Source organism: Clarias gariepinus, chromosome 5 (assembly GCF_024256425.1).
Source record: "Clarias gariepinus isolate MV-2021 ecotype Netherlands chromosome 5, CGAR_prim_01v2, whole genome shotgun sequence".
Lineage (NCBI taxonomy): Eukaryota > Metazoa > Chordata > Actinopteri > Siluriformes > Clariidae > Clarias > Clarias gariepinus.
The window spans coordinates 24768261-24795664 of NC_071104.1; the positions used below are offsets into that span (position 1 = coordinate 24768261).

Genomic DNA, 27404 nt, shown 5'->3' on the forward strand with positions numbered 1-27404 from the left:
TTTAAAGAGATATTAAAAGATTTATTACAACAGTGTATTAATTTATGGTACTTTATACATAACTTTCACGAAAGTACAAGTTTACTGCCAACACAATAACAGTAACATTCTTTTTTTCTGCAGTGTGGCCAAAGTTTAACAAACAGGAGAAAGTCAACCTGCCACCTCCTGACTGAAAATCAAAGTTTAACATCTTCTACAGCAATAATCCAACTAAGATATGTTTAAAATACCAGTCTAATTCTCTTGGAGAATCAGTCCTTCATGCAAGTAAGCACATAACAGTAATTTACCTGTAAAACAAAATCGTTCTTAAATAGATGACATGTAGAAAAGCAAAAATAAATAAATAAATTAAATAAAATAATAATAATAATGCATCAATAAAACTACACAGTAGTAAGCCAATACATTTTAAGAGATAAGACAATTTGAGCCCAACTGATGATTCTAGGAGTTACTCAGTAATTATCACTAAGCTCAACTGCAATTAAATAATTTAACTTAAATAAAGTACATAAACATTTTCCTTATTTTTGGAAATAAACTGCTGATTATAATATTAACAATTCAAAAGTTGTAGTATTATTATGATTTACTTGTTGCTACTTTTTTTTGTTTTGAAAGAATTGACTCCTCCACAGTTCAAGTGTGGAAAGTGTTTATAGTTTTTTAACATAACATTCTTATCCTTAAGAAATGAAGGCCTATAAGACCCTAACATAAACAATGCACAAAATTTTTGCTGATATCATATACAATGTTATCGTCGTCAATAATGACATTTACAGTGTTTCCTAAAATGTAGTATTGGACAATAAACCGAGGTGAATTAACAACAGCAAAAGTCTTATTTTACCCAAGAGTGTTTTAAAAAGTCGAACACTAGAGATTCAGAATTCGTCCTTTTGCCTGCAAGTGGCAAAGAACATTTATAAAAAATCATTATGCCTCACTCATTCCACATTATGTACATGAAAGCCTTTGTGATCTGAGAACACAATCTACTTTTATTCAGCCGTCTGCCTGTATTCGTCAGTTACGAATCAATATTTGTAACTAATACATTCCTTAAAAATGACACACGTCTAAATCAACATCAAAGACATGTCTGTGTGGTGAAATATGCACTCTAGTCCTATAGTTACCGAACTGGAACAAACTACTCATGGAATTTTGATCAAAGCTCTGCTCTCAAAAGACGTTACTCTAAACAAATCTCATTAAAAGGCCTAAGATTACTTAAAACATTCTGCCCACATCTTATCACTTATGGACATACCAACAACTCACTCACCCAAAAAATAAATAATTAAATTATAATAAATAAAAAAAAAACTTTTTTAAACTTTGCTCACTCATTGAAGATTTGAAACAACGCGCACATTCAAATCTCTTCCTAGAAGCTGCAAGAACTGGCCATTTTAACAGTCAAACACTACATAAAAATAAACCACCGGTCTCTCCTCATGTGCAAAATGGAAAAGGCATAAAGAAACAAACATGGCTGCTCTGTATCTCTGTAGGCCTGCAGTAGTGCTGGAGAAAATCAATTTCCCATTACAATGAGCCATAACACACTTTGGCATTTGACTCTTATATAAAACACACTGAGTCAGTTATTACTTCAGAGTTCCAATGTCACACAAGTCACGATCATGTTCATGTAATAAATAAACATGGAAACATGGCCAAAAAAGCGGAGAAGCGAAATTAGACAATTGGTACAACCATAGTAACTCGTAGTTTGTAAAGTGCCATCCCTTGCATCTTGATTATGTTTTGATAAAATGTGTTTGGTGGCAAATTAAATGAACTTGATGAGTATTCTTCAGACTAAGGAAACGTGAGGGATCTTTTTCCACCTCACATCAACATGGCTGCATGGAACAAAAGTAACCACAAGGAATCCTGATCAGCTCTTAGCCGGCTGGGTACGAGTGGCCAAGGCCGCGTTCGACTCCTCCCCCTCTGTGCTCTGGTCTGTGGTTGGTCCACTGGCAGAGCCGGATGCTGTAGAGGAGCTCACGCCATTGGATGTGCTGACAGAACTGTGCTGGATAGCCTCGTTATGAGGGCTGCTGGGGACGGACATCTCCTCACTGCTGTCCTCCTTATCGAGCACTGAAACAGAAAAGCAACATGAGGTAAAACAAAAAATTAAAAGAAAAAAAATGCTGTAATACGGATTAGCAATTTACATCAAGGTTCCTTAACTAATATTATTATCTGCATCATTTAACATTACAAAATTATCATAATTCATAACCTATATGCAATGGTAAAAAAGTATCAAGTCAAGTTAATATGTGTATCAACAGATGTTTTATTTTGATTTTAAAAAATCCTCCTACGCATAAAATTTCATTAGATTCTGTTGATAACTTCTTATATAATTATAATTTCTTATAAAAAACGGCTTCAATAATTTAAGTGTACATTATAAAAAAAAAATACAAGTTTTAGTGACTGTTAATGAATTTCTGGTGGTGTAAAGGATTCAAGAATATGGCAACATTTTAGCCATAAAGAAACTGACTTGTATTTTTATATCTGTGTGTATTAAGCATTTATAAACATTTGATGTACTGTTATAAGCCTTTTCATTCAGACCCTTGCCCTGATTTATTATATCTTTATTTTAAATAATTTTATTAGAATTCCAAATGGTGTATTGTACAAAACCAAACTTGTATTATCTTTAAAAAAAGCCACCATTTTAAAACAGCATTGCAATATCATCAAATGTACAGTAACACCATTTTAATCAGAGCCAAATTGTAAAATGCTTTGTCCGTAAAAGTCCTGTAAAAGTCCTTGACTGTGTTTCACTCTGTGATTTCTGATGCTCTCCGGTTTTAATGTGTTCATGAAACTCTGATTGCTAAAGACAGAGCGTGGATCTAATGAAAATACAAGAGATAGTAATTCAACACATTGCACAAAAAGTCACAGTTCAAAGAAGTGCAGATATTCTCAAGACATCTGGAACACTAAGAGGACTAGTAGACAGCCCATGCATGCCATCAGTACTGGTTCATTATCAAGTATAAGCAATGCTTGGCTGTGAAGAGGAGCATCGTACAGTGACGATTCAAAGTGAACACTCAGCCGCTCTGTCTGGGCGTCCCCAAGGACTCAGTTGGCCGTGCTGTCCTTGGAAGCAAAAGACTGCAGTGTCTCTAGTATTGTTATGGGAACAGCTAACAAGCAGGAGTCTGCATGTTCACATTAAAAAAATACAGCGCTTAGCATTGTCTTCCAAGAGCTCTGACAAGCTCATGGCTTGTCATCTAAAAACGGTTAGCCCCATTCACAAGGGAAAAAGTGTGTACCTGGCCTGACTGGTATTTATATCGTGCAGGGAAAACGGTACGGATAAAATTGTTAGCAAGAAAAAAGTTAACAGCATGAAATTAAACGAAATTCCAGGAATCACTGCCTTGTGGCTTTCATGGTCGTATGGCTTTCATGCAGCCATACAACCGAGATCGCAAGAAAAAACAACAACAACCACATAATGTGAATGTTCTCAGGCGGCAATGGCACTGTTTTTTGATGGTACGTTAATAAAAGTAACACCGCAATGCCACAGTTCTGACCCTGTGAACACAGCATGCAAAACAAGCTAGCGTCTATTCAGTCGATTTGATGCGTAATTGCTATTAAACTCAGTTTCTGAGCCTGATCCGTGCTTTGCATTTTATTATTCCCCGTGCTTGCTTTGTAACCTTTAATTAAAGTTACAATGTCATTTTAAACCAACATCATAAGGGTGTATTATAGGCAGTGGCGTGTGGCTGAGCCCTCGCACCCCTCCCAGCGTTCTCATTTGTTTCTTGCTACCTTGCCAACTACTGCAGCGACAGATGATTACAGCACCTGATTTTAATGATGCTCACACTGGAGAGAGGCAGAGACTTGCAGTCCAAATGCCACCAGCTGCTCCACAATCGCAATGAATTAATTGGATCCTGATGAGGGAGGAGAGGAAAAAAAACTCTGTCTCGTAAAGAAATGCAGACTACTATGATAATTAATACAGCTAATGATGCAAAAGTCTGCTGAAATGGCACTTGATAATTAACATGGGGGGTTGTTATCTCATATGTGTGTGTGTGTGTTTGTTTGCACACTTCTTATTTAGGCGTTGAAGACGTGCAGGGTGACTGTTTTAAACACTCGCGGCATCGTGAAAGACCAGGTTCTAATCAGGTGGCTGAGCCAAACATACGCTCACGATGTAGGCCATAAATACTCTTGACAGCTCTGAATAAGGTTGCACTAGACGTAAATCGACGAGACAAGCTTTTTTTTTTTTTTTTTTTTGCTCTCTCGTTTTTGTGCAATATTCAGGCTCCTATAATTACTCCTAATGGCATTATACAGAAGAGCACAGGGTGAGATATATTATCATATGCAGCACTTCTGGTTACTAAAACTGCCTTTCTCTCTGCCTCGCTTTCTCTCTCACATTTGTTTCTGATCATCTAGCTGCCACGAGCAGATGGGTTATGCGCGGTGCCGAGCCAAGGCATGGCCTGCCATGTTTGTGGGGCAGCCTGGGTAATTCCCCCCACACCTGCCACTGTGGAGCCATGATCAATAGTGCTAACAGATAGAGATGCAGAAGCGAGTGGACCTCACAGGCCTGGCTACTAATGCTGGACCAAAGAGATTGACCTGGCCTACTTCATATCCATAATTTAGCTCAGTTAATATATTAAACACGGAAATTGGTCTTTCATTACACTAGAGAACTTCCTGACAGAAGACATGACCATCTGCTGTTGCAATGCCAGCAATAAATGGAGGAGAACCTCATCTAGTTGTTTACTAAAATAAAAAGACAAAGTGATATTCCAACCTCCATCTTATTTCAGCTTGCGGCTAATATATGACCTCTCATACGGCACTCCACCACAAACACGAGTGAAGGATGGCCTCATCCATTACCACAGCCCTCGCTCGGCTCCCCCGAACGCACCAACCAGACACCCGCAAATGAGTTCACTCCCTGACAACCTCATCCCGTCCGGCCACCATCGCTCCAATAATATGCATGAGATGTGTCAGTCCTGCCGCTTTAACAATGGCGTTGGATAATGAACGGCGTGGCGGCGAGGTGGCATGTCTGCAGCAGGACAGCCTCGATGCTATAATACACTCATTTCGGAGGCAATCATTGTCTATACGTCTGTGCGTTTCTCTCATTGAGCTCTGGAGACAGACCTGAGGAGAAGCAATGCTCTCAATCTCTCTCAATCGCAACCTCTTTCTCTAACAAAACATATACACACACAACACCATCAAAGATCTGGGAGTCATTTAAAAAAAAAAAAGTAGTAAAAAAATAATAAAGTTGAGGAAGTGCTGTAGCCGAGAGCCCGCCAGAAAACGCTTACACAAAGGCAACCATTAAGTTCCAGTACTTGCAGTGAGGCTGAGGATCCGCTCCAGCCTTTCACAAGTGCTCCTTCATTTCACTGACAACAGCAAATTGATATGAAGTGGCTGCATATGGGAGACAAGCTACAGATCTGCTCATTTCATAAGATGTCATTAGAGCATAACGGCTAAAGATGTGCCTGAATCACATATGCCCCTCCGTCTCAGACTCGCTCATTTACCTTTAAAGTAAAAAAGGCACCAGTTTGGAAGAAAAGAAACATGAACACAACATTGCTAATTAAAAAAAAAACCTACATACATATTACCCATGATTCATATACAAAGAAAATCATTAAAGAACACAAAGTCCCGAGTAGCTAAGCGTAAATCTGTGTGGCTGTTATACTACCAAACTCGACATTGGTTCATATTCTAGTCTTCACATTTCATCAAGTACCCAACATAGCAATAACGGCAAAGACAAATAAAAAGAAAGAAAGAATGAGAAACCGAATATGAGGTTTTAACAGCCTGTTAAGCAAGCCTGGCTTCTGCAAGGCATACTGGTGGTCTAAAAGCAGTGAAGGAGGAAACATACCGCACAGTAATGACATCATGGAGAAATCTTCCAAATGCCAAGAGCTGTTTCAGCAAAACACTTTTACACACTGGTTAAGCTAAATACAACATTCTGCAAAGGGGCCTTTTGGGATAACGCTCAGGAGCTTGTTAAAAAATGCACAATTAGATTTATGGGCAATGTGAACGTTCTGAAGAGCGACATTTCTTCTAGGGGAAACCATATCTATGTTTGGGCGTGGCTGGTTTCATGCATCAGGCTTTGACTGGCTTATGGAAAGTTGTCATCTCTACACGACCTTGTTGATTGCTTTTGGTTTTTCTCGACTTATTTATTTTTCATTCCGTCTATGACGAACACAGTAACACAAGCAAAAGTCAAAGCATGTTTAGAGGCAGGAAAATACCGCTGCACTCAAGAAGGCCATGAGCTAACAAGGGGAGAAAGGTCAGTTTTGACTTCAGCCTTCAGATTTACACTGTGAGAAAGCTTGGATTTTAGTTTGCTCCAAGCACATTGTTCTGTCAAGTGAAAAAATGTGCTTGTAACTGCGATGCTCACTTAAACCTCAGTACTTACAGTGGTAGCCAGATTTCTTCTGCATGAGCGTCACTGGGCAGTCCTTATGAGCTACCAGGAGCTGCTTCAGCTGGGCCACCTCGTTTCGTAACAAAGTCACCTCATTCTGTAGGGACAGAGGATGAGATAGACAAATCATATTCGTGTTCGGTCAAGAACAAATAACCTGCTTCAATAACATGCCAGAATAAATAGAAAAGATGAATGCATCTTTGCATAATAATAGAAAAATAAAAAAGATGAAAGCAACAAGCAAGAAAGGTAAAGTTGAAATAAAAAAAAAAATAATAAAAAAGATAAAAAAGATACACTGTTTACAGTTTAAGATGTATAAATGGTATCAAATGTAAGGTACATTAATGAGGTAAGAAAGGGTCAAATAATACGAATATACTGTTTCTATGTACATGTGCATGATGATTGTATATACAGTACAGGCAAAAACTAAACATAACATAAGATACACCACAAGTTGAAGTAGTAATAGGGAGAATAAACCAACAAATAAACATATACATTCTCAGCAAGGATCGTAGCTTGGTCTGTTTTTACTAGAGGTCAGGCCATGTCAATAGAAATCATATATATGCCTATGTAAATGTGATCCTGAAAATAGAGACCTGAGTAAGAAAATGACAGAATGAAAAACAATTAGGAACTCCTGGGTGACAAAATGCAATTATAAAACTTTCTTTGTGTAATTTTCGTCAAATTCCTATGGTCTTAAGTATGACTATTTGCTTTTAAAATGATATTCTCGATAATAATAATAATAATAATAATTAAAAAAAAACTAGGATTAATAAAATCGCATTACCTTAAAAGCATATAATAGCAAAGCAAAAAAAAGTGTATGAAATGGTATTGTATTTTCAGCCAGTGTAACATTTTTAACTCTTAATTCACAGGGCTTTATAAAAGTCTCCATACAAAATATTAATTTATTGTTGTTTAATTATTATTAAGGTAAATTTATATAGTTGCCATTCTTTGTGAACACCCACACACAAACTCTTCTCTCCCACTCACAATGTTAATGCCTGGTATTTTATATTTTGTTTAATTATAAAAATTTCCTTATTGTATGGAGACTTTTGGCACATGTTGTATTTCACAAACTCCATGTTTCTATTAAGTCTCCTACAAAATCAAAAGTCTCTAACACTCATGTAGGATTGTGTTTATCAGGGTTTTTTTTTTGTAAACATATAAAATTATCTACAGTTCTTAAGGTAAAGGTGAAAAATACATCTAGTAAAATCAGTGTACAGATCGCAGTCGAGTCTGTGCACTGATAAGGAATTTTTAAGATAATTGCAATGCATTTCAAAACCAGGACCAAAGTTAAACACTTTATTGCAAAGTTTAAACAATCAATTCTGAAAACCATTCTTGAATGAGTAAACTCTGGGGTTTTAAGGCTCAATTTGGTTTATCCTTTATCAACAAAGTGAATTATTGTGCCATTACCCTCAAAAAGGAAAGTGGAGAAAATTAGATGAGAGAAAGACAGAAGGAGAGAGTGCTATCCCCTCCGTCAGCAGAACTCTGCACCCCATTCTGCCAAGATTTACTCTCCTCTTACTGCTCCCGCGGGATGCCGTGCTGCGCGTGTCAAAGATGGGCCCGTTTAACAGTGAAGGTGACTTTAAGGGGATTTAGAGGAACATGGGCATGTGAGCAGGGCAGACTACTACATGGCAGATTTAAGTGCTTTCTTCTCTGCTCTGAAACCTGGCTGCCGCTTTAATCTATTCGGGTAAAAAGCGGCCAATTTAGTTGATTCCATCTGTTAGGGCTTGGCGGCGTTGGCAAGGCGAGGCTGTAGAGGAACAGATTTAAACACAGCTGGTGGAGCTGTGGATCTCCTCACCACACGCACAGCAACATCCCATTACGACCAGCACTGCAGCTCTCGCACTCGTACCGTAGCCTGCTTATTCGCCTCAACCTCCCATTTACTTTTTCTATCCATCCCTCTGTCCTTTCTGCCCATAAAGCACTGATGGATCCATGTAAACCCTTTATACTTTACAATTCAACTGGTAATATGGGAGAACTGGAGGCATCGCGCAGATAATTACTAACTAAATATAGGTGCACAGGTCTCTGACAGAAAGTGAATGGTTATTAGAATAAAAATGCGAATCCCATTGAGAAACTTAAAAAGCGGAATTGAGCCGAGAGGACAACAGCAGGCGTGTTGGCATTTGGTGCGTGACAAAGCACTTTAGGAGCCAAATCCCCAACCAAAAAATCTGCGAGCACACGAAATTCAGTGCTTCCACAGTATCATACGTGTTTTTACAGATCATCCTAGGATTACTAATAAATTCAAAACCTCAATGCACCGTTTACTGTGCGGTAATAATATTTTTGGAGGCTCAATGGTGGTGTAACACGCAGATCTCATGCAGCATGCTGCCCGGCTGGCGCCGACTCCTCGTTAAAGAGCCCGTTAAGGATGATGTCAAAGTAATCGTACATCATTAGAGCTCTCTGTGCTGATCAGCAAAACCAATGGGACAGACAGAGAACATTACAACTCTCTAATGGCACTGATTAACATACCGCATAAAAAAGATACACTCTAACGGTCTATGTTTAATTTCGGTACGAAGCTCTGCACTGCTCTCTACAGTTCCGGTTACTGTCTTAATACCCGTCTTTTCCTCCATGCTCCCCTTACCCCGCTTCATCTTCCTGTGTTCATTTAACCCTAAGCAGAGTTACAACAATCTCATCAGCACCCCCGCCTGTTTTTCCATCACAAATTAATCACTCTCGTTTTCTCCTCCTCCTCTTCCCCCCCTCTTGAAACCCCCACCCCTTAATGGACAAACAGGACAGACAGCACGCAAATAAACAGCGGCACATCTCATTAAATTGTCTGGAACACGTCGCCTCGTAGCCTAGCGCGTCCCTATCAGCAGAGACAACAGTTACGTGAACTGTTTCGAACTTGTCAGGAGCGAATCCTAATTGCCTGCCGCAAAATGGCGGTTCAAAGAGACGGGTTTCCCTGGGAGAGTTCCAGGGCCAGCTCTTAAACGCGCAGACAGAAGAGACGACACGCTTGTGTGCCGATGACATCTGGAGGAAATGTCTTTATTGACAGGGAAGTATCAATGCAGGATGCTTAGACACACGCTTAGACACAACTAACACACACATATTAACATCCGCACACGTTCACCGTAGCTGTCAGAACAAAACACTTCTTAATCACCATTAATGATTTCATCACAGTGTCAGGGAAATAAATGCCTTTAGTCAGGGTATGAATATAATAAACACACACAAACAAGGTTATTCTATTGACATACCTATAAATGCAGTTATTTAAAGTTACACCTAAACCTAACCCCAATAAAAATGTTGGATCAAAGATTATACATAAAATCAGATATCAGATCCTGTAACAAATGTTTTAAACTGGATTTGGGTAAAGAAACATTATTTTTGGAACTGTTTACATATTTGACTTTGCACAATTTTACTTTTTCTTTTCTTTTATTGCATAATTGTATTTCTATATTTCCTATATATTTTATATATTAATTCATTATTTATTCATTATAAAAAATTCTTTATTACCTCAAATATGGTCGCAAAGACCAAAAACAGGTCAAATAAAAGTTTAACTTTGAAGCGGTTTAGAATAAAAAAATACTGAAGGAAAACTTTTATAATAAAACAGTAATAAAATACAGAAGACAAAAGAGCATCAGCTGATACTCACGATTTTATCATGCCAGCTTGACATTATTGTACAGTACTTACTATGAGTGTTACATTTAAATCACCACTGTTTATCTAAATCCTATTTACATTCCATATACACATGATTTACATTTTGAACCAATATTGCCAACTGTTAATTTTAACCAGTCAATAAAAATGATAAAATAAAAAGGTTATTTTGCCACACAGATACTTTTCAAATTAAATAAAAGTGCTGTAATACTTTAACAAACACATGGTGTGTATTTATAATATTTCTTTCTTCATTTTTATTCCAAACAAAATGGCTATAACTGTAAATGTGCTTTATGGAGTTTGTCACTTGATATGCTGGCTGCAACATTACAGTGCTGGCCCACTGTATCAGCATGATTTCATAAAAACATGTAGTATAAGGTTAATCCTAATATAATTAAAATACTGTATTCTAAAAGAACTGGAGACATTTTACAACACCCTTTAGCTTTACAAATTTAATGAGCTATTGTGTTATATTAAAATCATGATATACTTTTCTGTTTGTGTGTCTATATACATTCCTGAGTATTTGTAACAGGGTTGTGCCAAGCAGAGAACACAACTAATAAAATATCTCATAAAAAGTGTACCTTTGATGTTTGAGCTGGACAGTTTATTACTTGTTACATACATAACTTAAAATAATAAGGTTTAATTTTTTTATTTTATTTCTGGTGCCTAAATTGTCCTCTAATTCTGGAATATCTCATATATATTAAAGCTATGAGATTTAATCAATCTTTAGTTGATCAATTCAATTACCTGAATCAATGAGTCAGTTTTCTATTCAGAATTGACACATCTTTTAATTTACTTAGATAAAAGTGCAAATAATAAAATAAAATTCCTCAAACATTTAGCACGTTTTGTTGCAGAAAATAGAAATTGCTTCCATCTTCCACAACTACGACAGTAACACTTGTACTGATTGAGTTTATGCGTGGTTGGTGCAATACTGCCAACTACTGGAGTGTAATGTGGCGCAGAAGGAAAGAAATATTTGCATGAGGTATGACATAAAAAAAAATAAAATAAAATTGACACCACATACCACACAGCATTTTATGTGTATTAGATACTTTTAGTATTTTTTTTATAGTTTATGTCCTGAAGAAGTATAGGTGTTTGAAGCAAATCAGTGCTTTTAAATTAGTGCTTTTAAATTGAAAATCGCAATGTCACAGGTCTAGTGTGTGTGTTTGTGTGTCACATTTTTTTTGACAAACCGTTTAAATGTAGAAACACGAAGAGCGTTCGAACATAGACTGGGACTAAAGACATTTTTTTTCATAAATGAAGACATAAAATGGACTGACATTTACAGAAGACTTCAAGCATAGTGCAGTAGTAAGACGCAGTAAAATATTTTAACAGTGCAAATGGTTTAAAGAAGGCTGTATGTCCGTGACTGATGATCCCACCAACTTTTAATTTAAGCGTTTATTTGACACATACACACTACTGCACAATGAAATTCTTTTCCCAGTGTAGATGGGGTCAGAGTGCAGGGTCAGCCATGATGTGGCACCCCTGGAGCATATAGGATTAAGAGCTTTGTTTAAGGGTCCAACAACCTGTGGGAGCTGGGGCTTGAACTGCTATCTTCTGATCAGTAACTCAGTGCTTTAAGCCTCTGAACTACCACTGCATCTGTTTGTGGGAACTGTACAAACAATCATTCAGGAACAACACTTACACATTACAAGAAATCGGCTGTGAGTTTTTGTCACATTGGCTGTACAGTCCTGACCTTGCTCCAAGTCACTTATACCAATTTGAACCATTACAGGAGTTCCTGGGAAGCTAGTATTTCAGATGTAAAGAAGGCAGTCCAGTCATGGCTCCAGCATACTAAAACTTTTTACATTGATGGCATTCAAGCAGTAGTGAAAGGCTCGAATAAGTGCATAGTGTAGCTCGAGATTATATAGTATTTTTCTATATGGAAAAATTTTACCTGAACTTATCTTTTATAATTCATAACAAGACAACAGTATTTCATCAATGCAACCCTCAGCAAACATAAACATTGTAATTCAATGTGATATATTTTCCATGTACATGGTAGATATAAAAAACCTAAAAATATCGATCCCTTATCGAAAAACGTCTGGACATTGCTATTCTCTCATTAAACCACTTTGATGTGAAAGCAACTGTAGTGTAAGGTGTACCTGTAGTTGTGTGTTCATAGAGCCCAGGTCTTCAGCTTTTTTTTCCAGACTCTGCACCCACACTTTTCTCTTCTGTCTGCAACGTGACGCTGCTGCTCTGTTTCTCTCTAAAAACTTCCGTCTCTTTTCATCTGGGTCTTCGTTGGTTGACCGCCGCCGCCGCCCACCTGTACTGGGTGTGTGCTGAGCGGGCGGGGCTGGCGATGCCTATATACAGATGTCAATATGCACAAATGAATCCTTTGTTTATTTAAACAACAATTTTTCAAAACTTAAAGATAAATACTCGTTGTAAAAGTCGAGAGAAAAATACATGAGATAGTGTTGCTGTTATTATGTAATTATTAATTAAAGCTTAACACATTGTTTAAGTAAACACTTTGGTAAGATTAGTGTGGGTTACAGCTTAGCTGTCTTTAACTATTACGCACAGGTGTTTCCGTGGTTGACGTTGCTGGTTGTTGTAGTGATTGTGGACGTGTCTCCTCAGCTGGTGGTGGTGGGACTACTGGTGGGACTGGGGGTGGGACAAGGGGTGGCACTGGGGGCGGAGTCTGGCTGGCAGCCCGACTTTGCTCCGTGTCTCCATTGGTTACTTGAGGAAGCTGTTGACTTAGAGCTGCCTTCAGCTTCTGCACCAAGACAAAGTCAGATAAGAAGAAGGGAAACCAACGTCCATTATATGTCACAATAACATGGGATATAAACAGATTGAATAGAATAAAAGTGCATTGAACCCACTTTTAGATCGACAATGTCAGTAAGCTCCAGTATAAAAAAAGCATTTTAATTTCAGCTGTTTAAAAAAAAAAAAAAAAAAGTTTGTGTAGGTTTTGTTCAAAGTTTTATGAGAATATATTTTATTTAAATGAAATCTAAAGGATTATTAAAAATCTACTCATGCATTTTAACTACATGTGAAATTTTTCAACCAGCTAAATTTTATTCGTTTTCATTTTACATAAAATAGGACATTAAAATTGGGATAATGGAAATGAACTTTTCATGGACGCCACAATTAAATTAATGATTCTTATATTCATTCCTATCACAACGCTGCATACAATAAAGTGCAGCACTCACACAGTTAGAAAGTTCTGAAGTCTCTGCAATGCTGTCATCTACTTTCACACGGATAAACTGTGTTCAGTACAATAACCTGGATTTTAGCTGCAGTGCAACAATGACTTGTGGTCAGGTGTCTAATTATGCAGCAACTCACTAGCTTGTTCAGTTATCTACATTCTCCAGCAGCAAAGCAAATTATACATGAAGCTAAATGTTGCTCGTCATTCTACAGTCTGTGTTTATAAAGCTTTCTTTTTCTTTTGGCAAAACTGCTGCTCCAACAGCACCTCTCATAAGTCAGAGAGCTAAACCGCATTAGAGAGAGGCAGGTACAGGAGATTAGAGTAATTAACTTCCAGAGAAAGCGGGAGGCAAGGATTAAAACAACATATTCATCACCACTAAAAACAGATGCTTCCCTGCATCCTGTTCCAGAGGAGTAATAGCTGTCGTAGCTAATTTCCTATTCCCTCGAGACGGCCGTGATTCTCTCCTGTCAGGGAAATCTTTCTCTCCCGGGCGAGCCGTAGCTCGCATAGCATAGCGACCTCAGCGCTAAGCACCCCTTTCCTAACTCTGCCTCCCACTGAGCCTGTCACATTCCCCACAGCTGCCTAACAATAATGTCAACTCTTACACGCTGAATGAATGACATCCACAAGCGCTCGAAGCATCCAGCCATACTGCATCGCGTCCGTCTTCATATGGCCATTCGCTGCGATATGTATCACAGACATAAAGAGCTGTACCTTATACATCACTAATCTAAAGGCTCTCCCTGAAAAAGAAGAGGAGCAAAAGCAACAATGGGGAAAAAAAAAAAAAAGTCAAAGGCATCAGGTAACAAATGCACCCACAGCAGGTGAACAAGGCAACTGAGGGCTAAGAGAGAGAAGAGAGATTCATTAACATGGAAAAAACAAGAGGGGACATTCTTTTAACAGCTACCTCTGCCAGACCTATCTATCTAGCAAATTAGTTTATAGTATAACAACCCTCCAGAACTCCCTGGAAAGATAGAGAGAAAGAGACGCAGAGCAAGAGAGAGAGAGAGAGAGAGAGAGTGAGAGAGAGAGAGAGGAAACTGAATCATATTTCATATCTGCCACAGGAACCTCATCAGTGCAATAACCCTCCATCTCTGGGGTGTTATCCAACCATCTGCTACTATATTACTTATCTTTATTTTTCAACTAATTAACAGCATAATCTTCTAAATTCAGCAAGTTAATTATCATTATTGTGGTCTTTGCAGCATCATCAGTCCTTGTAAAGTGCCGTGTCTGTGTCTGGGGAGGAGAGGAGAAAAAGAGAGGGATAAAGGCATGGAGGGGTGGATGGCAGGAGGAGGGGCAGTCTCAGAGAGGGGTCTGTTTTCCTGATGTGAGCTCATTAGGTGTTGTGTTGTGTGTACGTGTGTGTGTGGGATGGCATGTCATTGAAAGAGTAAGTACATGCTCTGATGTTTCAAGCTCCTGTATGCACGTGTGGATTTTGTTATGTATGTATGTATGTGTGTGTGTGTAAGAGAGAGAGAGAGAGAGAGAGAGTGTGTGCAGATTGTGTACAGGGTCAGGTTAGATTCTGCTGAACAAAAGGTTCCATGCAGGGTGAGGAACAGAAATGCGCCTTTCTGAGCACGTGCCAACTTCCCTCCCCACTCCGGGTGCCCCCGATGACGACCTGCTGAGCGCAGCGCTGTTTGTGCGTTTGTCATCTCGAACACGTACACATACATCCAGATACACCCCTGCGACAGACAGGCCTCTATCCCTACACCGCTCGCCCTTGTCCCCTAGAGCGAGTTTACATGCTAATATCTGGAGGAGCAGCATGCTGTGAACACTTACAGCAGAGTGATCAACACTTCATCACTACACCAAAGGCCCACATGTGTACTCTCTACACACACTTACACACCGAGTACATTATAATATAGTATAGTAAACACCAGATCACGACACACACAAACAAAAATGAACGCATACTGCAACATTTTAGTGTTCACTCAGACTATATTTATATATTTCTAGTGTGAGAACAACGCTATGGATAACTTCAACTACTGCTTTAAATAACCAGGGATGAAAAAAGCCTGGTTTATTTACAAAACAATGTGTTTCTCAATGAATCACAATTATGTTCGGATTCTCCCAGCTATACAATGATTTTTTTTATGTGGAGCCCTCTAGCGCGTAAATGAATGAAGTACATTTAGAGGTGATGAGGACAGGCACAGATAGACACAGGAAGACATGAGATCAAACCTATGAGTAAATATGTAAATAAGTACAAGAAGGGGATTACCATCTTTGCTTCTGATTGGACAGGTTGTGGAGAGGAGGGGCCGGGGATCCCAGGGACGTTAGGCACTACGGTGACTGGTCTTACCAGCTAAGACAGGAAACATATGGAGAACATAGGGAAAGGAGATGGATTGACATAATTAGTCTCTCTGAAGACGTTTTCACATCTCAACCTGCTAAGTGTCCACCCTAATCTGACACAAAAACACACCCCCACATGAAGCGAGCAGCATGCACACAAGCTAACCCCATATCTCACACTCATTAGGCTGACTGCATGGTATTTGCAGGCAGCACAACCAAAGAAAGATGTAATGTAAAGACATGCACACTAGAGAGAGAGAGAGAAAGAGAACAGGCAGAGTAGAAAGACATACACTGAATATGTGGAGATACACAACATCCCACATATATACACATGACACAGGCATCTTTATCCTCCCAACATCCTTGCACACATGAAACGTGAATATGCAGATCATACAGCTTTGATCTGACTACTAGCCCATACAAGGACAGTGAACATGTCAGAGAACCCATTATGGTTGAAGTGTCCTCTCGCTGTGTCTTTTTCTCTTCCACCCGCTCTCATTTTATTGCTGTGACATACAACTGCCCTTTTCTAAGGCCCATTAGTTCTCTCATTCTCCCTCTCCAAGCTACACAGGCGGTGTCGGAATAATAAATACCGGCCTGTCCTCTGTGCCACGCTGAAATGTGCCACTGACAAATCACACCTACGTCACTCATGATATGAATACACTGCGCCACTCTTCTGGAAGGGAGTCACTTTCAAATGTTTAACTGCCTGGCAAGGGAACAAACAGTCCTCCAAGAGTTTGGGCTGTAGATAAACAATTTGCATCTGCATGTGTGGAGGAAAATTTAGTTAACAGAAAGTGGTACTAATACAATTATCTTCAAAGTTGGGAAGAAATTTTGCAGGAAACATTCGCTCTCGACATTCCCCCATGGAATGGCAGATGGATAACATGCTTTTAAGCTGTGCAGTGTGACTATTCTTTAATTAGACAGAAAAATCTCTCATCTCTTCGAGAATAAGTTATTACATCTAGGAAAGTAATAAACATATTTGGAATAAAATAAATAAAACCTGTGTAAACGTACAGGTATGGCAGTGGGGATGTGTACGCTAGAGCTGGCGATGGTGGCTGGGATGGCGACGGGCATGGTCTGTCCATTTGGCAGCTGCAGAATCACTGGGAATGTGCCAGACACTGGACTGGAGACAGAGCAGAGAGGCAGATGTGCACAGTAATGTAAATATATGCATATTCTCTTATTGCTACATTTTAACACCAAATTAAATGTGCATGTGTATAATTAAAGGAAACATTCAAATGAGAATGAGGATAAAAAATGGTGACAGAGTAACTCAAAAAAATCTTACCATCTATAAAGAAAAGTATAAAATCTACTAAATAATAAATGACTAAAATAAAATAAAAAACAGTAAGAAAAAAGCGATGATGTGCAAATTAAAGGTTCTTAAGTAGCAAGGAACGTTTTGGAGCTACTTACACTATTGGCCTATTAGAGGATGGGACTTGAGTTATAACAGAACTAGACGTTGGAGATGGAAGGGCTTGCTGAATAACAACACTAGCGTCAGTACTGGCCAGAAGTACATTGGGAACTTGAAGGGAGGCAGGACGGACTATAGCGGATGTAGGCAGTGAGGTCGGCTGCAAAGAAACGTCCTGAAAATACCATATGAAACCGAAGGTGCATCAACCATTTAAGCAAAGTGCCATTTCAGTTTTTTATAATTATATTCCATGGCTACTAACCACAATAAAACTTACTACATGAATTCTACATCAAAAGATAACTGGCCAGCTGAGATAATGCTAGACAACACCACAAGATGTATATTGCGACTGAGTGGGAAATAAACTGGAGTACACGCCCTCTCAGGATAGTGTTTATTTGGTTTGGGATGCTACATTCACAATTTTTATATTGATGCACATAATCCTGCACTAAAAAACAGAGCAGTAAGTAAATAAATCAGAGGCGTGACATTTAATGAAGCGCTATAGTAAGTGTTAAGAAGTTAGAAAATTATTTAAACTAGCACTAACCTTGTCATCATTGGTTGTAGATTCAGGGTGGGGAAGTGGGCTGTCTCTATGTGATTCCAGGTATGCCTGTTCCTCAATTTTGTTTCGCACAATAGGAGTTGCAAGAGGAGACAAGTCCAAAGGTAACTAAAACATAATAAATTATACAAAAATAGAAGACAGATTTTTAAACACACTCTACAAAAACAGATCAAATTCAGGTACAAAAATACATACAGGTGACAAACGGGCTCAGTAATTAAGGTGTTGGACTAGTTATCAGACGGACTCAGGGTTAAACCCCAGGACTAGCAAGCTGCCAATGTTGGGCCCTTGAGCAAGGCCCTTAACCCTAAACTGTTTATATGTGTGATTTTACAAAAATGTAAATCGCTTTGCCAAAGAATATCTGCTAAATGCCTCAAATGTAAACGAAAAAAAAAAAAAAAAACAGTATAAAGTGTAAGTGTAAAGCCATTCTAAGCAACAAGTACAGTTTCAATGTTCCTTGACCCTGCTTCAACAAATCTTTGAAACATTACTGGATTAATGAACACCCCTCATTCAAAATATATCTCCTGTTTTTAATGATGAGAGTGGTAAAGAGTGCTATCTCACACATCACACTCAAATCTCCCACAGATGGGTAATATGGTTGCAATCTGTTGACCGTCAAATCCATAGCGTATGATGCTTTTCACACACCATAAACCCTTCCGTGTGCCCTCGTGCCTTGCAGATGAGGCAGAATCAGGGTTGAAGAGACCCTTCCTAACATGATAGAAATGTTTCAACATGGGAGAAAGCTGAAAAACTTTGTGCTGATCTGCAATCTCACATGTTTTTTTGGGGGGGGGTTTCTTTCAATTTGTTTTAATGTTTTAGTGAAATCAAATAAAATTAAAGGAAGTCATAAAAAAAAATCTCCACAGTGATTGCCATAAGAACTTTCAGTGACAGCGTTGCAAAACCTGCATGATTCTTTAAAGTTAGATTTAAAGGTATGCATAGCCATTAGATAGTTTCCCACACTACTATGTTTTAAAAGTATTAATAATTATTATTTATATTTAAAATATTTAAAATTTTATTGTTTACACTTTTAAATGGCTCTTAAAGTGTTTCCTAGCATGCATAACCTATAAGGTTTTACATAATGAAATGCTAAAGATGCTTATTTTATATATCACAAAACACCGTTTTTAATCTTAAAGTCCATTTACATTGCTTACTTTTACATAACAGCAACCTTAAAACATTTCCAACTGCAATGTGGCAGAATGCTTAGGGATATTTTTGTTCTTTCATATACAGCATAAATGCTTTTGCTTCCTCTGCTTTTTTCTTGTTTTAATCTAATTATTACAGGTACTTCACTGGTACTCAAAGGAAAATGCATGGAAACATCATTAGCTGTCATTTTGTCAGACACTGGCAGACCTCAATAGCAAAGTCCACAATTAAGTCTCTTGAGCATTGCAGCTGCAAATGAGCACACTTCAGTGCACCTGTCTAAATAAAATCAGCTACAAAGAAAGACGGCTGATCATCTAAAACGAGGTTTTAAAAAAGTACATCACTAAAAGGAGGCTCATCCTCTGCCCTGAAAACACATCAGATGAAACCTCTTACGTCCCTAGCATACATAAGCATCATGCATAACAGAAAGGCTTTCCGCCATACAACTTAATAATTTTTAATGTTCAATAGTAGTATTAACTCTATCTGGTAAAATTATTTTAAATCTCAACATACACTAAAGGTCTTTTAGACACATATGCTTATAACAAATACTTTGCTTTTTTAAAAGTGCAAAACCCTCTAATATTTTTTTTATTTTAAACTAAAAATGCCAGGATATGGTCTCCGTCCTTTAGGCTATGTGTCTAAAAGGCTGAGACCTTAAGTGTATGTTGAGATTTAAAATAATTTTACCAGATAGAGTTAATAATACTACTGAACACTTATAAATTTTAACACAATTATTAAGTTGTATAGCGGAAAGCCTTTCTGTTATAATATGTAAGCATGGTCTTACATATTATCACAGAAATTATAACACCTTCTCAAAGATTTTTGAGAAGGTGCTAGTATATGTAACCAAAGGAAAAGTATTTTGGCTCGCATGAGATGTCTAAGACACCTGCTCATTCAGTTATTCATCAATGAATTTGCTCTAAATAGGTTTAATCTCTGCCCTGAGACATAGTACAACTATGTTTATTTTTGGTTGGTGCTATTTTCAGTGTTCGCATGAAATCAGTATTCTGGTGTCACAGTAGCACGCGGCTAGTTCACCAACAATGATGGTTATATTTTCTACTTTTTTACATCTGAATTAAGAGGCTTAGCAGGCAGGTTTCGTCACTACATCCTAAAAAAAAAAAAAAAGACAAGAGCTTCTTTTTTTACTAAAAATTTCCTAGTGACATTCATGGTCATATCAATAAATTATTATTATTATTATTATTATTATTATTAATAAAATATTAGCAAATGCTGGACTCAAAGTACCAAAGGCAATATAGGTACATGACACAGTTGCGCTATGATGAGGAAGTGTTGTTGATGGTGGCATTAACATGAAAGCTGAGGGCTTTGTATTCTTATCTGTTTAAGAAAGCGAACATGTAAAAAGGTGTAGAAACTGAAGGACTAAAGTACTGCCGCACTGCTCTCTTTAGGTAAAAAAAAATACTCACTGACACCACCACCTTTGTATAGTCAATCACATTGTGACTAATGTGGGCAATCATTAATCAAATTGAAACACAAGACGTCAACTCAGAATTTCATTTCAAAATATGACAAAAGCACCAAATTTACACACATGGACTGGAGGCACGATTCAAACCGTCAACCTGGAGGTGTGTGGCAACTAAGCTAACCACTGAGCCACCTTGCCCCCTCTAAAGATTACATCTTAACTGTGAAGATCAAGGTATATATGCAAGCGCTTCACAGCTTGCATGGTTTTTCTCATATTATCTTAGTTATCTCAGAGATATTCTAATATTATTTAAATTAATAATAAAAAAAATATATAAGGCTAATACTGAGGTCCTGCTATAAGTCAGGGGTATGTCAGTAGTTAAGCTACTGGACTGCTGATCAGAAGGTTCCAGGTTTAAACCCCGCCAAGTACTACCAAGTTGCCACTGTTGGGCCCTTGAGGAAGGCCCTTAAAACTCAACTGCTCAGATGTACAGTATAATGTCGCTAAAGGTTGTCTGCCAGATGCAGTAAATTTAAATGAAGTAAATGATATGACAACACTGAGGTTTATGTGCATGTACCTTTTTAATATCCTCCTCTGTGGCCTTTTTGAAGTCATGTTCAAAGGGACTAGCAAGCTCGTTGAACAGTCCAACCTCTTCACAGTTCTTTAGAAAGCGTGTGGGGGTGGGTGTTTGGTCTGCAAAGAACAACCAATTATACAAACAACTATTTATTTATTACCTTTACTAACGACCTCCATCGAGGAACGGAAATTTATGATACACTTACCAGCAATAATGACACTGTCACTGCGCGCTGGTCCAAACCTGAGTGTCATCTCATGCTTATGTTTATGGACTGCCAAATGATCTTCATTTGTAAATCGCTGTGGACAATAAAGCAGCAACGCACACATACACAATGTTAGCTGTCACATAAAATGTTTGACCTGGGAACAAAAAATATATTTTACATCTACATATGTATATTACGAATGAGTTTCCACTACAAATCAAAATCTTACTTAAAACAAAAATCATACTGGCAAATACAGGTAGAATACATAGAAAAGCTCAAAACACCCTTTTAATATAGTACCTTTTTTTGTGGGGAGGGGAGGTGGGTGTACTGGGTCAAATTGTAAAAATTTGCACAAAATCTAGTCTCCCAAACAAGGAGGAAGAAGACTATTATATGCTTCCCTTCCAACTTTTCCAACTGGTGCTCATGCAAAATTGAGTACAGCAGGGCACCCTTGGAAGAAAGCATTATTCACCCCTTCCTCTTGCGTGAGCTCACAGATGCCCAGCATTGGCAAGAATTGCTATGATTGAAGTGAAAGCGCTGGTAGGCCACTCCCTTAAGAGAACATGGCCAATCTGCTCTCTGGACTCCCACCTACAGCTGTCTGTTGCATCACCTGGGAGTCAAACTCACATTTTCTTAATGCCACTCTGGTTTCTGTGATGTACAAATATTAACAAAGATGGATCATGTCAGAACCTATTCTAACTTTATTGTGAAATTGCAACATACAAATTTAAGTGATGAATAAAGAGAACCATTAAACGAAAGAAAACTTTGCAGTAAACTGATTTTACACTAGATTTTATCTTGGCAATCAACCCTTTTTGCCATGGGGTGCACGCTTTGCAATATTTTTAAAAAATCATCCTTGAGATAGCATCCTAACTCTTTCAATTCATCTGTGCAACAGCTCTTTAGCTATTATGCTGCCACCTCCATGCTTCATCATTGGGATTGTGATCATGGGACTTTGACAATGTGCTGTGTTTTGGCAACAAACATATTTTTTGACATCATTTTCAAAACGATCCCCTTTTGTCTTATTATATGTTGTGGAAATTCTGAGCAAACACACCTGCATTAATAGGTAAGTAGAAAGTTTTGTACCTTGTACAAAGTTGCTCACTGCTCTATATGTATGTCACGCATTAGATTTACGTGAGAACAAATGCAAAGTGCCAACCTATGTTTACATTAAAAAATTTTAAATGTACAGTATAAAATAGTCCTAATGTCTCCTTCCGTTTTTAACAAATATTGATAGCACAAATAGATAATAAACATACAAAATCTATCATGTGTCATAAATCCATACCTGCAGCATAAGCATGCATAAGACATCTATTATCAAGCACTTCAAGAATACATACTAAGAAACATTTTTTTTTCCTTTCAGGGATAGGCCCATATATATATATATATATATATATATATATATATATATATGCAAAAACAGAAAGCTTAATTTAAACCAGAAATTATATTCACACAGAATTATTAGAAAACTGAGTTAAGGTTCCTTAACATAGACCATCAAGGAATGGAGTTTTCCACTGTTCCACCAGATGTGTTCGTGTCCCTTTAATCTGCAGGCCTTCACCTGTTTCAATAAAAACTTTTGATAAAAAGGAACATTCTTGACAAAGTGAACTTATGTTGCTGACTTGAAGATCTCCATAAACAGAATTTTGCTATGTGAACACAAGGCAAAATGCCATGTTCTTGTTCTTACGTAAATCTAGTGTTCTTTACGTGTGACAAAAACACACAGTGCACTAATCAACTTCATATGATGTCATCAGCTGAAACAAGACAACTCTGGACAGAAAAACTTTAGATTACAAATATGTGTGTATATCACTTATAAATAGAGAAGAAGGATTCAAGGGATTTACTTCTAATGCCGTCTCTATGTCACTCTGTATTTTGGGTCCACTTTGCAAGATGCTTTAATAAAACGTATCTTTCAGTGTCTATCCCTCATTAAATTGGTGCTCTGGAGCAGAGTAACACGAGTGATCTGTATTCCACATTCATACTCCCAAGTACAGTCCTAGAGAAAAATCTGTCATCAACCCCAAACAAACTCATGTAAATTAAAATTTGAGAGAAGGGCGACCTGGAAATGAGTCAGGACTCCTGTCACTGCTGCGACCAACCAAAAATTTAAAGAAGGTGAGGAATCTTGGAGTAGATATACTGCATAACTAAACCGCACTTTCCTTTTTTTTCCTGGGACCTCCTGAACCGTAGTCCAATGCCTTAACCACTGAGCTTCCCCTAACCCATACCAAAATGTGACCACAATAAACAAAACAAAGTTAATGGTGGATGTGGATGTTACGTTTTTTTGGTAAAAATACCAACCTACTCTATACCATAGACCTGTGAAGAATCTAAGCAACCAGTACTTGTTGATTATTGTCTTTACAGTGTTCAGTGGCATATCTATGTTTTTTGAACATCACAGAAACTAATATTATTGGTGCTTGCGAAAGCAAAGCATCACTTGTATTATCTTGCAGGCTTCTTTTTTTAAATTATCATTCCTTTCCTGTACAAACTTTGGCGCATAACTAGTTCCATACCGACTGGTAGTTTGCCCGACTGAAATATTATGTTGAAGGTATTTCCCATTAAAACAGGAAATGCTCCCTGCTAAGCTAAGTTCAATAGGAACTTAGAAACTGAACCTAACTGTGGATCCCATTGTGACAGATAAATGTGATGGGCTCATTTTACTCAGGCAACCAATCAGTCCCTCAGGATTATTGTAAAGTTGTCAAGCCATACCCTAGCAACTACTATAGAGCACCTTAGCAACTGATCCTTAAACTTTTGCCACGCCAAGCACCACATTTTCTCCAGAAAATGTACCTGTCTAGTTTTAACTAGAATTTGTATATTCCCTGTAAAGCATTGAAGTTTTAAAAGCAATTCTGAAGTAATCACAGCAATAGGTTAATACTGAAATTATTTTCACCGAGATGTAAATACAAACCTGACCACAGCCAGGAGCAGTGCAGAGGAACGGTTTTTCATCACTCATATTCAGAGTTTCTCTATGCCGTCTCCTAACAGAAAAGACAAAGAGCAAACATTACTGTCTTTTTAAATTGAAACCATAAACATACATACATGGAGTATTTACTGTACATGCTTATATGATTATCTTGATAATGTTTTGCTTTTACATACAAGTTGCAAATGTGTATAAAGAAGAATTACACCCTGGTAGATTTGCATAATCATGTTTATAATAAAGATGTTATCAATTGCGCACAAGAGTTAACTTATTTGTAAAAACTTATCACACATTAGTCTACTTGCACTTTTCTAGTACATGACCTATTATGTTACTGAATTGTCCCCAATACCAGTGCCAGTGGGAATTAGCCTTTAGTTGGTCTCTGTGTACAGTAAAGATGCAGCAGTGCTTTACTCCTTTAATGTATCCAGCTTTTTCACATACTCATCTGTATTCTTTGATCAAACTGGTCAGGTTTAAATATGTACGCAAATCAAAGTCACCACCAGCAGGTTTATTATCTCGTAGTCCATTAATTAGCACAGTTGAGTTTCATATCTTACACATCCTATAGCTGCATTGCATTCTGGAGCTTTTTCTAGTGTTTGCTCTTTGCACTGCTCCTAAAAAAAGCAGAAAGCAAAGCAGTCAGGTCCGGTACCGCATACAACTAGAAGATTTTAAGGCGACACGCAGACCTGGAAAGAGTGAAGAGCAAGTGCCTTCCAAAACCCACACTTAAAACCAGTCACAGTAACACTTTTAGCTAAAAACACTTGAGTTTATTTTATGCATCCTAAAAAACACTTCTAACATTGCTTTTAAGTTGTTCCAAATCGACCGTATTGCATTTCAATCTTTCATTACGGCTAGTTAAGGGAAAAGCAAGCTTCGTCCTACGCACTGCTGCTGAATGAAACTGTGGCGTTTTGGCAGGCAGATGTTTGTTGCAAAATCTCACAAGTAAAATGTGAAGCAGAATAAGTTGTGATGGTTCATGGTATTCTGTTTTATTCCTGCATCATATACAACAGCTCAGACAAGCTAGTATTCTCGTACACAACTGCGCATACATGACCTTCTTCAATTCCTAAACACAGCACCAGTAAAAGGGTATATTTCACATTACACAGATTTATTGTTCTGGGAAGGTCAATTAAAACAAGTTATAAGGATTGTCAACTTTTTAATTAACCTATTGAAGGTTTCACCTTAACCATAAAAACAAATTCTTTGCAATTCACTATAATATTTTGGGGTTTTGTAACTATTCTAGGTGGCAGAATGGCTTAGTGGTTAGCACTGTTGCCTTGCACCTCCTGGGTCTGGGTTCGATCCCTGTCCCGATTTTCAACCTCTGTGTGCATAGAATTTGCATGTTCTCCATGTGCTTGGTGGGTTTCCTCTAGGTACTCCAGTTTCCTCAGTCCAAAGTCATGCACATTGGGTTAACTGGCATTCCCAAATTGGCTGTAGTGTGTGTGTAAGTTTGTGTATGTGTGTTCCCTGTGATGAATTGGCACCCTGTTCAGGGTGTACCCTGCCTCGTGCCCTAAGTCTCCTGGGACAGCCCCCTGCGACCCTGTATACAGGATTAAGTGGTATAGACGATCTGTGAGTAAGCATTACAATTCGAAACTGGTGATAGTATCAGCAGGACATTAAACCTACTTTTCACCCCTGAGGAATACAGTGAATCACTAATTCACTCATCATCTGTACTGCTTTGTCCTGGATACAGGGTAGAAGACCTAGGGCATAAAGCAGGGTAAATCCTAGATGTGGTGCAAATCCATTGCAGGGCACACACACTCAGACTCATACCAATCAGCCTACACTGCATGTCTTTGGACTGTGGAAGGAAACCAATTAAGCACAGGGAGAGCATGCAAACCCCACCCACGGAATCGAACCAAAACCTGGAGATGCAGAGTGAGTGAAAGTTCTGGCTAACAGCAAACCCTGACTGTCATCAGTTATGTCTGGAGTGAAATGTTCCTCTGCAACTGCACAATCAAGAACAATGTCCCACCTGTGACATCTGCACAATGCAAAGTTTTCAGAGGAATAACAAATTAAGTCCAGAATCACTAAGCCCAACATAATTAGATCATTATAAAGACATAGTGTGTTTTAGGGTGGAATTGTCCTTTAATAGCTGATGTACTCTGCATCCTGCATGAACAGATACAGAGTAACAACTCTGTACACTAAACACAATTAATGCATAAATGTAGTAATCAATCAAGCCCTGTGTTGCTAAAAAGACCTGAATGTCTAAAACCTTCTGAAAAATCAGACATCCCTGTGCACAGCTCAGCCACCAGCTACAGTCTATTGTCAGTTAGATTAATGGCATATCTTTAACAGGACAGTGTATAACTTGTGTGTTAAATGCAAGTGCATACCGCATTCAATTATACCAAACAAGAAAAACTATTTTTTCAAATTACGTACTATTAAAAACGATCACTCGTTTCTGATTAAGATCCGGATGCTGAGGATAACAATACAGGCCACCTTGTTTACTGTAACCAAGCTAGTCAGCTAGCATAGCCGTCGCCATATTAGCACTAAAGCTATTAACGGGAAAATATACACGTGTCATAAAAGCACGCGTTTTAAAAAATGCATAACATACGCTGTACTTTTATTCTCCGAGCCCATAAGCAAAGTGTTGTATTTACATAGATAATACTTATTGATGCGATTACTTACCCACAGGCACAACCCTGACAGCCAAAGCCCACGAATCCCTCAGTTCTCGCGAGATTTCACCTCATTCCCGTTTACAAATCCCGAAACCAGCAGCAGCGCCCAGCGCATTTCCATCAAATCCAGAAACGTTATGAGGGATTATTTTAAAACTTTATATCTTCTGTTTGATTCTACGTGAATACAGTACGA

At 38.1% G+C, this 27404-nt stretch overlaps 1 protein-coding gene across 7 annotated transcripts; it reads right to left on the reverse strand.

The window, feature by feature from the left end:
* Positions 1 to 27404, reverse strand: atf2 (activating transcription factor 2). Of its 7 annotated transcripts, XM_053497148.1 has the most exons (13): positions 27216 to 27404; positions 24942 to 25120; positions 24471 to 24543; positions 21452 to 21548; positions 21241 to 21359; positions 17966 to 18091; positions 17403 to 17581; positions 16989 to 17103; positions 15862 to 15948; positions 12918 to 13118; positions 12487 to 12693; positions 6551 to 6656; positions 1 to 2124 (listed from the first exon to the last, which is right to left on the reverse strand). In XM_053497148.1, exons 3-13 carry the CDS (start codon positions 24516 to 24518, stop codon positions 1916 to 1918), a joined length of 1494 nt encoding a protein of 497 aa, XP_053353123.1. In that variant the 5' UTR covers positions 24519 to 24543; positions 24942 to 25120; positions 27216 to 27404; the 3' UTR covers positions 1 to 1915. The 7 variants fall into 7 exon arrangements, with proteins under 7 accessions (XP_053353123.1, XP_053353127.1, XP_053353122.1 ...); XM_053497152.1 differs by lacking the exon at positions 24942 to 25120 and having other exon boundaries at positions 12918 to 13115; XM_053497147.1 differs by lacking the exon at positions 24942 to 25120.